The 15,370-nt window shown below is 40.1% G+C and overlaps 1 protein-coding gene across 5 annotated transcripts in view; it reads left to right on the top strand.

The window, feature by feature from the left end:
* Positions 1 to 15,370, top strand: part of DOCK8 (dedicator of cytokinesis 8) — a 94,445-nt gene that overhangs the window by 17,412 nt on the left and 61,663 nt on the right. For 2 of the 5 annotated variants that reach the window (XM_087741483.1, XM_087741487.1), the window contains exons 2-9: positions 1,883 to 1,985; positions 6,203 to 6,378; positions 9,429 to 9,500; positions 12,972 to 13,095; positions 13,315 to 13,527; positions 14,068 to 14,153; positions 14,707 to 14,773; positions 15,026 to 15,175. In XM_087741483.1, coding sequence (XP_087597609.1) covers positions 1,883 to 1,985; positions 6,203 to 6,378; positions 9,429 to 9,500; positions 12,972 to 13,095; positions 13,315 to 13,527; positions 14,068 to 14,153; positions 14,707 to 14,773; positions 15,026 to 15,175 — 991 coding nt within the window. Of the gene's footprint in view, positions 1 to 1,859; positions 1,986 to 2,906; positions 3,042 to 6,202; positions 6,379 to 9,428; positions 9,501 to 12,971; positions 13,096 to 13,314; positions 13,528 to 14,067; positions 14,154 to 14,706; positions 14,774 to 15,025; positions 15,176 to 15,370 lie in introns of those variants that run through there. The other 3 variants (XM_087741484.1, XM_087741485.1, XM_087741486.1) reach the window with 3 other exon arrangements.

Raw genomic sequence — 15,370 nt, 5'->3', positions numbered from 1 at the left:
ACTTCTGCCATACACTGTAGCACAGTTTTTTACATACATTCAGCGAACATCTGCTGCTACCTCTATTATTTATATCAGTAACAGATACTTCTGCATAGGGTAGAAGCTGACTCAGTTTGAAGGAAAATAATAATTTTGAATAATTTGAGTTTTGTGTTATACCTTGCTACGTACATTCATGATCAGAGATTATTTGCAGTGGGAAGACAAGTGACAATAAACTTGATATACAAGCAGCTTTTCTTTTTAAAATAGGGCAAAAATAATCTAAGGAATGCACAGACTTCCTTACTCCTATGAGGCTTCTTGCTTGTATAATTACTGAATAACCTTTAAGAAAATTCCATTTCATCCTGTCTAATTTTTGGAATACCACTGAGGAGTAGGAATTTCTCTTCCAAATGGATCTCTTTTCTTTCTCTATAACTCTGGCTTTGCTCTGTCTGCAATTGCCGTTGCCTTCAGATTGGAGCAATGTCCCACTCACATCTGGTGTGGCCTTTTGACCTGCGAGCAGCTACTCTTATTTATGCATCTTTCACTTCAGAAATCAGGCCTAATACCTCTAATACCTTTAATAACTTCTGTGAAATGCCTGTCTCTTAATACAAGCAGAATGGCATTGAGTGGAGTTTAGGTGTTTGTCACACTTCTTAAGAAAAGCGGTAGTATGAGATTAAGTGTCACAGAATAGATATAGTAGTCATAGAAATCAAGAGGCCACAGAGGAGAGAAGGTGCAGACCAAACAGGGAAACTGTCCCATGGCATCTGGTAATTCTAAGATACCTATTAATGCTTGCTGAAGTTGGAAGAGAGTCTCATACTCCTCTTAACCTCTGTATTTTCCTGTCTCCCAGTTGGCTGCCCTGCTGGGCTGCAAGGGTTTTTTTTTACTTGGAATCTGCTTAAGTGCATCTTGGTCTTTTAAAAATCTTGTCCTGAATGTTCATGGTGAAATATATTGTAGATGTTTTGTTACCATTTCATGGCTGATTATTCTTAAATCATTTTAAATATTAATTGATTTGTTTCCATGAAAAATGACCAAGTTACTCTGATTACCGAATTTTCAGATTGGGTACTTGCAACTTTACTGTCACTCTGGGATTTCTAAAAAATTCAGTACTGGCTTCTTTCTGCTCCCGCTGAAATCAGTTAATTAGCACTTAAGAAGTCTTTTCCTCAATGTTCAGCTGATACTGTACAGGCTGATTTTTAAGTTCATGCTTTGGTTTGTCTTGTGCTTTTCTCAGCAGACTGCATTATTAACGTAAGTCTGGGCTTACACTGTTCAGTGACTGGTCCTGTCTTGTTTTTATCCCTTGGTCAATTACTAGTTCATTAAAATATTTGCCTCTGTGATGTTCATTTTTCTTTCTCTGCTCTATTATCCCGTATCTTTGCTTTGTAGAAATGAGTCTGCAAATATTGCTGTGCAGGTTGCAGTCACACTTCGCTCAAGGGCAAGGTTATTCTTCCTTGCATAGCCTTTCCCAGTTTTGAGGACTGCAATATAATGATAGAAATCTGTTGGAAGAGTGTCAGAATCTCAATCATATAGGACTGCAAATGTTTTTTGAGGTTTGCATCAACTACAAAACAAGAGGGGTCTAGAACATCATCAAAATACATTTCTAAATACAGGTACAGGAGACTAAATTAGCTAAAGTCTGGCATTTGGAATTTGTGTGGGGATAATGGAGGAGGTATTTAAAAGACGGGTAGATGTGGTGCTTAGGGACATGGTTTAGTGGTGGACTTGGCAGTGATAGGTTAATGGTTGGACTTGATGATCTTAAGGGTCTTTTCCAACCTTAATGATTCTATGATTCTACGATTCTAACTGTAATTATTAAGGATTTTTCTTTGCTTAATTAAAGGCACTCATCTGCAGAAATAAGAAAGCAATTTACTCTCCAACCAGGCTTTGCGCAGTTCTGTCAACGAAGCTTAAGTACCCCTGGCTTTTCTACTCTTCATCTGGTAAGTTCTGGGTTTATCTTCTTTACACAGGTTTGGCATCCACTTTGCTTAATGTTTTTATGGTAAATTAAGTGATCTTCTTAAGTTGTCTTGCTTTCCACTGGCTTCTGTCTGAAGTTGTTAAAAAATACTCCTGGGTGAGATGAGGAAATTATGCATTTGAAAAAACTGAGAATGGTCCTTGGAGGCAGAAATAGGCAGTTTTTCTGCATACTACTATAAATCAAAGTTAATTAGTAAGTGTTGGAGAATATTACATCCTTTCCTTGCTGGAAACATGCAACTCCATGAAGTAAATGCATTGTGTGGTGATCACAGATGATTTGCAAAAGGAGGTCAGTGAATAAAGAGAAAAGAAGAAAGGTGGAGGCTCAGCTAGCTTGGCTTAATGCACAGTTTCCAGAGCTAGCAGCAGAGACAGCACACTGACCTGTTTTTCAGCGCTGTAGAGTAACCATGTTAAGGAAATGCCGAAGTATGCCCTGTTTGGCATAGATGTAATTGAGTCAACTGTTACGTGTCTCCGAATCATCCTCAGCCCTCCACGTGTAATCCCCCTCTGAAGAAGTCAGACCATATGACACTGCCCTTACGACAAAGGGAAAAAATGCCAGATCTTTTTAATTGCCATTCAGGAGGATGGGTATTCTGCAAACATACTATGCCATAAATAAAACTGACTAAGATTTTGGTATTCTCCTTCTTCCTACGCTTTTAATTTTTTCATATTTTTGTAAGACCCAATAAGTAGAAGCGGGAAAAGCCTTTGTGCACCAGTGACTGTGAAAATGTAAAACACTAGATGTAAGCAGTTACTTCCTGTGTGTCAGGGCCTCCCGCCACTACTCACTTCCTTAATCTGAAATGCTGTGGTGTTTTTAGCTTGTTCCTTGCGGTTATTCAGCCTGGGGAGGCTAGGTCCCTTCTTCTACATGCAGCCAACTGCTTTTGCTCTTGAGAAACTTGATAACATTTCATTTACTGAGTATTACGCCGTAGCTGCCATTTTGTGTGCTGTCACAATCTACATGCCTCTAATCCATCATCCTTAAAAAGGTACGTTTGCAGTAATACTTTGTGGCATTTTCTGTAGAATAATTGTTGTGCACACTTGTATGATGTGTGAAAAGGAGTTTTGGATTCTTAGTTGAAACAGCATCTCTGTTTCCCTTGATAATTTACGCCAATCATTAGGGAGACCATTACCCTCCATCTGCATTTACCTTTTTCACCATCTTTTTTACATTTGTGTCTAACATACGATAGTCAAAAACACATATTTCTTGTGATTAAAGATTATTTTTAACACTGCGACTAGAAAAAGTTAGAAGACATAATGAAATGCAATGGATTTGACTGGAAAAGTGTGATTTCTGAAAGGAAGTGCAATGCTTAATCAAAAATCAGATTGTATTAAGCAAAAATATTTTGCCTGGAAAACTTTACATCTTCAGCAACTGAAAAGATGTAATATGCTTTTGTATACTTTAAGCTGTGTTTTAGTTTAATCTTTTGTGAATTATTTTTTTTTTAGTAAATCTTCATATATATATACACTAACATGTAATGTTTTACCCACTGGCAGTGGGTAGTGAACTTCAAGGATATTATGCTGACAATTAATAAAAAATTAATTAATAAAAAATTAATAGCTAATAAAGATCACTGGTTACTCATAACCGTTGATCCAGTATGCTCAGCAATACACTAGATACAAACCAGAGATAGTGCTTAACCTAAAGATTTATTAACAGCACAGTGTATTTCTTCAGCTGGCTGCCTCATGATTTGCTGGACTTACTGTCAGTTTTAGGTTTTCCCTTTGGATAACAAGAGCAAAGAAAGAGAGAGAATTTCCCAAAGGTGTTTTCAGAGAATTCAATCGATCCCGTATATGTACAGGCAGAGGGGTGAGCTCAGAGACTTTATTTATGCAGAGACCAATGCAGTTTTCCTATAAAAGGGGAACCTGGGGTGGGGGGGGGTGGTTGGTCGTGTTCAAAGGTCTCTAGTACATCATTTGCAGGAGTATTTACCACATCTATTTTTTTTTTCAAAAGGTTAAATTGTTTTGCTTCTCCTAGATTTTTTTAGCACATTTCTTCTAAATATGCCTCACTTTCTGCAAGATGTTTATGGATTTTTATTAGCTGAGTAACTTCCTCACTTACATTTCCAGAACAATAAAAAGGCTTCAAAACTCGTATTTACCACTAATCAGCTTTAACTCATTTTCCTATCTACAGTGACTGATGCGGCATATGATATGTGAGCCATTTTAGTTCAGAGTTACCCAGAGCTTTGCCACTGTTGAGCACCTTTGCACGTTTCATAAATTGTGGGATTCCTCATTGTCCTATTGAGCTAAAATTCCGGATGTTGTGGGTGTAACATTGTTCTGTGCAGAGGTCGCTTCATGCTCAGGCAAAAATTCTGTCAGCTTCCATGAGAGCCTTGCACGAGTAGGAGTCAGTAATAATGGGTAAAGCCTTCATGATTTTGCCCCACAGATTTTATTTGCGGAGAACACTGGAGTATAAGGAGGATAGCTCCAGAACGCATGTTGGAGGAGACGGTAGCCACGGTAATATTGAATATAAAGGCAGTGTTGATGTCAGGGATATTGAGTGCCTTATTTTCCCCACACCCCATCAAGAGCACTATAGAGGTAGATTATCTGATCTATGTTCAGACTGTTTATTGCTGGCAGCTTCAGAAGGCAGTCTTGTGAAAGGTATTTGGGCTAATCAGTGCAATGCAATCCCTTTACAGACAAGGATGATTTGATAGCCTTTTTTTTTTGCTAGAATTCTTCCTCCTAGTAAATAAGTTATTCCAGTGCTATTATTCTAATGCTCTAACTATTTTCCTGTGCTCTTACTGCGCTGAGGTGTCCTCGGCCTTTCTGGAACTCACAGAACATAAACTATAGGTTTTCTAAAGCTGTAGCTTTTAGATCTATTTGTTACTTGTCAAGAAAATTAATAATATGAGATGCTGGTCTCTGTACTCAACTGGACAGATGTTTTATTTTCTAAACATATACAGGCTATTTTTGTTGGCTATACAGCAAGTAAAATAATTCTCAGTTTTATCTATATACATAGAATAGCATATACTTTTATGAAATCACATTTATGTATATGTGCAACCTTTCTAGGTACGATACCAAACAAGATTTTCTGCCTCTGTTTTTGAGACTAAGCAGATAAAAAGAGCCGGACAGCTTCATAGCGTGTATGAGCGGCAGAGCTTGTACTTGATCAGAACTTTGTTGTGATCAGACAATCTGTGTAAGAATGGTTGATTAAATGAAATCAGCTACAACTGCTCTCTATCAAGGTGCAGTGCCATGTGCTGTAGAAATGGTGGATATCTAAGGTTTGCAATAATAACTTTAGTAGTTCCACATAATCTTTTGTGTAGTTACTGTACTAACCCTTGAAAAATCCAATAAAATTAGAACTCCAATAATATGCAAACCAATAACATTCACAGATGGAAAATAATAATATATTCTGATTTAGGGTATATCTTGCCCTCAACTTTGTTTGGAATTGAAAGCAGACAGCATTTCTAATTGTCAGTATCTTTCAGGCACAGCACTGAGTGGCACTCATTTCAAATGAGTGGCATCTTCGTGATGGCAGCCGTGGTGCTTATAGTTGGCTCAGTATAATTTCTGAGACTTACTGCTTTGGCCTTTTAATTGCTTGTGCCTTTCGTCACAGGTGCTGTAGAGTCCATTGGCAGCTCTCTGCCAGCTGGGACTGCCTGTCACTATCATTTTGGTCACCTGCCCTTGTCCTCCGTTGTTTCTACCCACTGCTGCCTTTTTCATAACTCTGATTAATTCATGGGAATCCAGCAGAACACATTTGAGAGCATCCAGGCTGTACCTGAGTCAACCCTCCTATCAGCATCTAGGAAAGCTCAACAGAGAAAATAGGTGCAAATTTGGATTTAGGTGTAGTATTTTCCATTTCTTCTTTGGGTTTTAGAACTTTTCTCTCTTTGTTCCCTTCCTTTTTTCAGCTGAATGTTTCATTAGCATCTCTTCCCTGCATTAAATGCAGTGGCATTTTATATAAGGTTAGAAGTCTTTCTGATGTTTAATAAATAGGGGGACGTCAGGAATTAAATAAATAAGCCTAAATTACACTATTAAGAAAAACCTTCTGTTGCTCAAATAAAGACCTCTTTATTTCTTCCATTAGCCTTCCTTTTATGACGTGGTAGACCCTGTAGATTTTGAAGGCTTTGTAATGACGCGGCTGAACAACTTGGACTCGGAACTAGCACAAGAACTTGGTGACTTTCCTGAAGATGACTTGGACATCGTCTTTACACCCAAAGAGTGCAGGACTTTGCAGCCCTCTATGCCAGAAGACGGGTAAGGAGACTTGCTCTCCCTCTGAAATGCTGCAGGTTTAAAAATAGTTTTGAAGATGTTGATCCAGACACCTCACTGCCATCCAGCCAGCCATTATGCACTGGCTGAACTTTAAACATTTCAATTTTGCCGTTGATTCTGTTAGGCCTGTTTGCACACTTAAAATTATGCAAGCGCTTACACGACTTCCTGAGTTAGCTGGTAGCGGCAGAAGTGAGGTAGGCATAGACCAGGAAGAAGAGTAAAGAAAGGCAGGAGGGTGGTATGAAAAATAGCTTTGTAGCTGTAATCCCAGAGGTGGAAGTTGATTCTGATCAGGTAGTAAACATAGGATTGAGGGTTTTTTTCTTTTTTTCCTTTGTTGGTGTTTTTTTTTTTTTTTTGCCAGCTACGTGTTATATGGCATTGATCAGATCACTAATCATCTCTTTCTCAGTACCTTTCTTGCTTAAATGGGGGGAAATAGTTCATACTTCAGAAGGTTTGCAGGGAAAAAAGTGTTAATTTCTAGTGTAGGAGTCAGTTTTGGTTTCAGGCTAACATTAATGAAATAATTCCACTATTTTCAACAGCTTTTAAATTAAAATAGGCAGCATGTGTTGATACTGGTGCTGGGCCATCCTGGACATATTTAAGCTGGTTTGATAAACAGGCAAACTATGGGCAACAGAATTTTTCAGAATGAGAAAAAGGGATGCATTGGAGAGTTTTCTGATGTGGTTTAGGAGAGTCCTATGCATTCTATACAAAATGCTCTTAAAGGATTGTTTCGCTGTAAATGGTACCTTCAAGTAGAACCATAAAGGCCTATTGAGTTTTGCAGGTGATAATAGCCGGATAAATGTGAAGCCAGCACTGGCTTAGCCCCAAGCTGCTATGTCTGCAAAGATGGCTAACTGTGCAACGTGTTTGGGATGGGGGGCTGGCTCCTTCCAGTATATTCAGGAAATGAAGAGCACAGTCTATATTCTCTGCTGTGCTGAACCTGAACACTGAACTTGAACACAAATAGGCTTAGCTCATGGTGTCCTGGCTCACAGAGTAGACCTGCATCCCCCTCTGTTCCTGCAAAAGTTGTAACAGCCTGCTCTAATTTATACCGGCCAGCTGTATAAACTAGAGCCCCATGCAACAGTGTTATTTGTTCAGTGTTTTCTGCCCAACATACCAAATGCGAAGAGGCTAAGCAGGAACCACAGTTTATATGATTTTTGCCACCTGTGGACTAGCTGAAGACCCCTCTCCCTAAGTAAAGTCTCAGCCTGCAAGTTCTTTCTTGGTCCAATGCATCTCTCAGGAAGTTCAGGGGAGTAGAGGGTAGAGGCGAGGTGCTATGCTAGGTCACCTGAGACCTCTTTGAATCGTACAGCTCCTAGGGGATTTTGTAACATTTGCACAAAAGGTGATTTTCACTCAAAGTTACTTGTGGAAAATGTTACAATCTTTATCACGAATTCTTGTTTTCCTGTGGACGGGGGAGAGAGAATACATGTGGGAGACAGTGAATATTTTGGTGCTTGAAGTTCCCATTTATTTAAATGATGGACAAAAATAGTAAAAAATTATCCAACTTTGAAATGAGACTTAAAAGATAAGATGACCATTTCTCCCCTATTTCCAAGGTTACTTCTCAGCACGCCTGCTGTTTAAAACAGCAGTTATCTGTTTGTTTTTCCAGTAGAAGAACGTGTAGACTCACGCTGTACAATAAGTTTTAGGGCTAATTTGCACCACAGTGACATCAAGGGTTTTGTGAGGAGTCTGTGGAAAATCTCAAATAGTCGATACCAACAAATATGCTTCCAGCAGGTTTTTTTACACAGCAGCTTCCCGTTTAGCCATTCACACCACCGTTATCGATATTAGTGCTTTCACAGAAAATCCTGATCAAGGGTGCCAGGGTGTGTGAGGCAAGATGAGAGTACAGGAGGGGCATGCACCAAAGATTCGCCTGCAGGCGATGCAGTCTGTGGTGTCTTCCTGCATGGAGAGCAGGAAACAGATACCACCGACCAAACGGGGTTAACATGCTGCCTGCTTGCAAACATACGTCCCACCTGAACCAGATGCAGGAAGGGACCCTGTGCCGTGTGAGTCCGCTGGTGGCAGGGCCACACGGCAGTCCGGTATCGGCCAAGGCTCTGTTCTGTGGTGCACGCATGAACCCAAATCAGTTGTTGCCCAGTCTTGTTAATTGGTTGGAAACCTGATGAGAGTTCTGGGTGGAAAGTGGTAAAAACTATCATACCTTTCACCCATTCCTGCATTGCATGTGTATGCTACTCTTTTACTCACTTGGATCCCAGGTCATTAACAAGTGATTTTGGCATGGGTCACTAACATTTTTTAGAATAGGAATAGGGGAATTATGCTACAACATCATGACAGCAGATTCTTGGACATCAACTTTAGCTTAAAATATTTCAGTTCCAATCAGTATCCAGTCTATCAGGCAGCACTGACAATCCCCTACATTAAATGAGACTTATCTGGAAATTGTAAAATTAAATTATAACATATTCTTAGATCTTAAAATTTTATTATGCTATCTGATTAAAAGCTTAGGGTCCCTTTTTAGAATTCTCTTCATTTCTATGAGAAAGAGAAAGTTACACCAAAAACATACGAGAGACCATGTATTTGCAAGAGTCCAGGTCCTGAGGCCTCTGGAAAAATATCTCTGTATGCTGAGACCTGTTATCAAGTTTTGAAAATCACAAAGATAGCTACCTGGTATAATTTCTTTTATTTTGCTGTGTTTTACAGCAACATCAGTCTTATAGTAATGAAATGCATAGTGTGACAAATGGTTACCTCTGTTAAATGTATGTTTGTTAATTTATAAACACAGTAACAAAAACCTGCATCAGGGAATTCATGCCGTACACAGAATTCTTTAAACCTCGAACAATAGTTTAGCAGTAAGATAAATATACAGGAGAGGACTAATAGAGAGGCCTTTATCTGAACAACATGTTTAGATAAATTTCTTTGTTCTTAAGGTATGACCTAGATACTAAAATATTTACAATATGTTGCTTTTTCCCCAGGGTTGAACTGGACTTACATGTCAGAGACTGTGTTCAGACGTATATCCGGGAGTGGCTGATTGTGAATCGAAAGTAAGCTACATACGAGTAAATAAAATAGAAAATACCTTGCATCTTATTTGTCAGAGAGGAGATGCATGCTGTTATAAATAATCCTGAAGAATAATGATTCAAATCAATGACTGAAGACAAGAACTGACTTTTCTGTACTATATATAACTATATTGTTTTGTTTGAGCTGGTGGGCTATAGCTAAATATTGTTGCATCTGCTTCTTAATTATCAGGTGCTCTGGGAACTAACTGGGAAGAAGTTCAGATCAACTGTCTGTAATGATGATTTATCTAAATCAGGAATACTACTACTATTTGATCACACTATAAGGAACGATAACAGGGATAAAGATTACATTTGTATGCTCTTCATTTTCCCCGCCATGCCCTGAAAATTCAACATGATCTGATTTCTAATGGTGTCTTAAAACCAAATTAAGTGCTTGTCGCAAAAAAATGAGGATTATGGGCTCTCCCAGCAGTTATTGATTGTATTCATGGGATTATTAGTGTAACATCCAGCTTTACTATTTTACATCAGTAAGTGATTTTTGCATTTGCAGTCAGTGTAATTCAACACACAGAATTGGACCTGTAGTCATTATAAGTGACTTAATTTCCTTTATTTTGTTTTGTTTTGGTTATTTTATTTTATTTTGTTTTGGTTTGGTTTGTTTATTTTATTTTATTTTATTTTATTTTATTTTATTTTATTTTATTTTATTTTATCATTTAATTTAATTTAATTTAATTTCATTTCATTTAATTTCATTTCATTTCATTTCATTCCACTTTGTGTATCAAATGTGAAGAGAACTCTCACTCAGTGCTTTCTGTGCGGGGGTGTCTGTCCCCAGACCCTCAGCGACACGCTGTGACCGTGGATCTCACCTCCTTCCCCATCACCCCCTCACGTTCTTCAGAAAGAGGTTTTTGGAGCTCTGTTTTTCTGTGCTGCTTCCTGTTCATCCCCTCCTGCACTCATGCCCTGTTCTTGAGAAGCAGTAGGAGCAGCTGATGGTAGAGTGCCGGCACATTTGCTGCCATTTTGTTGTGCCCCTTCGCCTGCCCTTGCTACTTTCTGTTTTTCTGACCCGAGGTACATCAGCACAATGGTTTGACTCCTGGTGATTGTAAAGGAATTGCGTTCTTTAATTGTGCAGCTTGTGCAGGGACGGAGCAGCCGCTGAGGGTTATTAACAGACTTCCTCCGGGGGTGCTGATGAAATCGATTGAGTTCTCAGAACTGTTCCACAGTGAGTCATTAAAAATAAGCTAGTGGGTTTTGCAGGCTCTCCACCTGCACCACTCAGAGCACGGGTGCTAGCTCTTTCACGCAGTGTTGTTCTGAGTGCGCTGTAAGGAGCCAGCCTGCAGCTTTGTCTGTGCACACGAGTAGGGAGTAAGCGGTAAAGTAAGTGAGGTGAAAAACAGAACATAGTTATTTTTGCACTTACGTGTGCTTGTAGAAATGTGAATGGAGCTGTAGAAATACACATGCGTGAAAACATTTGTTGTGTGTTTTACTATTTCATTCATTCAGGTAAGGCAAATTTGCATTCAAAAACTTTATTGATCAGTTGAGTCCACGGTAAGCGTGATGAAGGGCCTTGCCAGAGACCTGGGCTCTGACGGCTGTGGCTAACAAAGCAAGCAAAAAATTTTTTGCAAAAAATTGCAAAGAACAAAGTGTAAAAGATGCTGCAGTATCACATCAACCAGTGACAGATTGTTATTGGGAGTCTCATGTTATGTTTTGACACTATTCTCAAAGCAGATATGAGAGGAAGAAAAGACATCAAGAGAGAAGGAAGAAAAAGTAGTTGTAGAAAGCTTTGCACTGTTTTGAGAAAGGCTGGAAAAACTGTGGTTGCCTACTTGTGAGACAAAGATTCATAGGAGAGGTTGCTGAACGCATGGTCTGGTGAGCTATGGATGAGAGGAGTGTGTAAGTGACTTTCATCCATTCATGGATATGAAGGTTCAGAACAGGAGATTGAAGAGTCTTCAGTGGGTGGCACGAGCAGAGGTGGTCCTTGTGTCCCGGGGTGGAGGGGTATGTGACAGAGGGGCTGGACACAGCTGAGGAGTCCATGTGTTTTTGCCAGAGGCTGAATGAGGCGCTCGTTCCTGTGCCTGTCAGTTTCCCCTTTCAGTTGTCCTTTGTTCCTTTTCCTCGACCCGTTTTCTTAATTCAGTGTGTGGCCATTAAATTGACACATGTGCTAAAAGCAGGGGTTTGCCTCTTCCTGAGTTTTAATTGCTACCATGCTTTTCAAAATGAACAATATAAATAAATTTTCCAGGAATACTTTAGGGGAAAGACATCTTTAGTGTAGCTTGTACACCACAGGGAAAGCATGATCTGAGGTACATAAATCTCTCTATTAATCATTTGTTTGCCACCAGAGGCAGTGAAAAAATAATCAACAAAACCTGTTTTGGATGCTGAAATGTCTTAAAGTAAACGCGTGCAGAATTTCTGTCTTTCATTCTGGATGATTAAGATGGTTCCAAAACAAGGTCATATCCAAGGAGAGCTGGGATTGTCTCTTTTATGACTTCCGTTTTCATTTGCAGTGAACTGGTAAACGATTGAAATGCAAACAATTAAAACTAAAACACATCAGAGCATATAATTCAGTTACTCCCAAAATGTAATAAAAAGGTGTCTCCCTGATCAATAATTGCTTATCATGGCATCTTTATGAAAGTACTCAGGTGTTTAGACATTGCTTGGGAGTGTTATGGAAAGGAAAGTGAATGAAGCAGAATACTGTAACTAACGAGGCTGACTGCAAAAAGGATTTAACAAATTGCATACTAAAGTGGAAGAAATAGAGCTCTGGATGTGTCTGGTATCTTTCTTCAGGGTACCTGCTGTTTTTTTCCATCTGCCACAAAAATATAACTTGAAATTGATACCTTGCTGCAAAATTTTTGGAAGTTGCCAGCAGAGAGGATTACGTTGTGCCATAGCAATAGCCCTCTTCAAAAACCAGCACTGTTTGAAAGGTATAGATTGTTGTATGTGATTAACTTGGGATACCAGCTGGGTCCAGGATGAGAGCAGTCAGCTCCTTGATGTATAATTGCAGGAGCAAAGAGCGGGCCAGGAGATAAGCGATCCTGATCCACGTTCTGAAGGTCACTGAAATGACCACTGCGTCTGATGAGCAGCTCAGAGCTGAATTTGTACCTAGGTCAGGTTTTGCTGCTGTCTCAGGCTCACAATCTATGCAAAAGCGATCTGAACGAATTTTCTTCCTTTTAAAACTGTGCTTGATATACAGGATAAAGTTGCAGTGGTGTGATAAAACAATTGAACGTTGTGAACTGTCACATTTTTGCATAAAAGCTGTGTTACGCTGCTCTTTTGCACAATAATGTTTCCAGTTGCTTAATATTTTTTAAAATTTGTCTTTTCTGTTCTATTTTCCCTTAACTCCTTCTTGTGCTGTCCCGACTTGCTCGGGCTTCTCTGTGAAAGGAACCAAGGGAATTCAGATACTTGTAGCCTGAAAAACAAGGGATCGCGAAAAGATTTTCACAAGACGCTTCAAAAACAAACATTTGAATCAGAAACATTGGATTCTGGCGATGCAAACTTTCAGGTACGTTTTCTTCACTTTGGGAAAAGAGATCAAATATAGCAGCTTTCCTCAAGGGAAGCATCCTAGAATCTCTGTAATGGCATCAAGCGGAGAGCTGTGCTTGCCATTAGGCATCTTGGCAGAGGTGGCGTTGCGGCCCTCTCTGCCAGACAAGCACGAGATGTTCCATGACACCCCAGCGTCCAAGCCGCAGCTCGCCATTTTGTTGCTTTCCAACAGGCGGGGCCCCGACATGTCCACGCTCTCCCCGAGGAGGCCTCGAGGACGACCCTCGCCTCCTCCGACTTCGACCTGCGCAGCCTGCAGCCGGACCCCCGCCTGGAAAACCTGCTGCGGCACGTCAGCGCCGAGGAGTTCGAGAGGCAGAACGAGGAGGCACGGCGCACCAACAGGCACGCCGAGCTCCTTGCCCTCTACCCCGCCGTGGATGAGGTGAGCTCAGAGGCTGACTGGCCCACAAGCCTTCCCGAGCTGGCTGTCCCAGCATGTTGAAGGTTAAAGCTGCACCGCGGTCGAAAAACAGGGTTTGTGGGCTGGATATGTGTCTCCCTTGGATAATACCACGCTGAAAGCACGTCACTGTGGGCTCCTGTCAGCTATCTTGAACGTGCATTCAGGGGGTTGTACTTGCACTCGCGGTGTTGCCTGCGGCTTCGTTACACCCCGCTGGGTGCGGGCCAAGCCCTGTGCTGGTGATACGCTGGTCGTGTCAGGGTGTTACCCTTTGCCGTAACACTTGCTTGGGGGCCAGAAGTGTAAATATTTAGTGTAAATGCCAGATGGGGGTCAAAAGTGTAAATATTCAGAAATATATATTGGCTTTCATCTCTGAAGAGATGAAATGCCTGCTGAGTTGGGGAAGGTGCTAGTCTGTAGCACTGGCCCAGTTAACATCACGTAAAGGTGTTATGTACGTATGTAAATCTACAGTTGTTTTAATTGAGTATGACTAGAATAATTGTTTAATGATAGGAAGATGCAGTGGAGATACGGCCGGTGCCGGATTGCCCAAAGGAACATTTGGGCAACAGAATTTTGGTGAAGCTGCAGACTCTGAAGTAAGTATCCTTCACAAGCCTTGCTCACCATTTCTCAGTTCGTACCAGCATACAGCTGCCGACTGCTGCCGGTGTCCTGTTCAGCAAGTGTTTACGTGCTTGCTTGTTCTTTCTTAGTGTAGCACAGGACTATTCCTATCCATCATTATAGAAGTCTTCAACTTGTCAGGGTGAAAAGGAGTTGGGAATGAGCCCAGATTATATATTTCCAACAAATTAGGTTGGTCTCCATACATGCTACTGGACTTGATAAACAGAAAAAAAATTCAAGAAAGGTATGATCGTTTTCTCAGATAACTGATATCTGAGACCACCTTTCTGACAAATTTAGAAAAGTGCAGTTTACTTCCTTTCTTTTCCTCTTGAAATCATCTAATAAAATGTACTAATAAAAAAATCCTCCAGGCTTTGAGAGAGCTGAGGTCTGGAACTAAGTATTTCTCCTTATTTTCTAATGGGAGTACCAGTCAAAATACAGCTCTTTCATTTTTTTATTATACAGACTCATACGAGTGCAGTATTAATCAGTGTCCTGTGTGTCTTTCCTTAACAGGTTTGATATAGAGATCGAACCTTTGTTTGCATGCATAGCTCTCTATGATATAAAAGAAAGAAAAAAGGTAAGTGTGCATACAGTGTTTTTGTTCAGTTGACTTGGGTTTTTATCTCTGCAGTAATAATTCAGGAAAACTTACAAAAAACATGCAACTTTTTCGCATATGCAGTCTGATCCAGGATTCTTTTTATTCAGTGAAAGTCACATGCTTTCAATTGTTTATTTTGTAGTTCTAGTTACTACATTTGACTTATGTTAAAATAAAATATGATGCATTTTTGCTTTGCAATACATTTTCATTCTTTTTCTTTTCAAGATCTCAGAAAATTTTCATTGTGACCTCAACCCTGATTCATTAAGAGGATTCTTGCGTTCTCACACACCCTCCATTGACTTGTCTACTCAGGCAAGATCGGCAGTATTTTCTGTCACTTATCCCTCATCGGATATATACCTAGTAATAAAGGTATGTTACAGTGCTACTTCAACACCATTCTTCCTGTTCCCGGCTGTGCCTGTTGTCTGAGTTCCTGGAGCTGACAAACATGAGTTTCCTGTAGCTGAGATGAATTCTGATAGTTTTTAATAGTACATGTACAGGTGTCCACTGGTATACCTCACTCCCTAGCTAAGAAGTTACATTAATACCCTGTGTTCTAGT

This window comes from Nipponia nippon, unplaced genomic scaffold, assembly GCF_047370975.1.
Source record: "Nipponia nippon isolate SJK-2023a ecotype South Korea unplaced genomic scaffold, ASM4737097v1 scaffold_8, whole genome shotgun sequence".
In the NCBI taxonomy this organism is placed as follows: domain Eukaryota; kingdom Metazoa; phylum Chordata; class Aves; order Pelecaniformes; family Threskiornithidae; genus Nipponia; species Nipponia nippon.
Note: the sequence above shows the minus strand (reverse complement) of the source record. Positions and strands in the feature narration are given on the sequence as shown.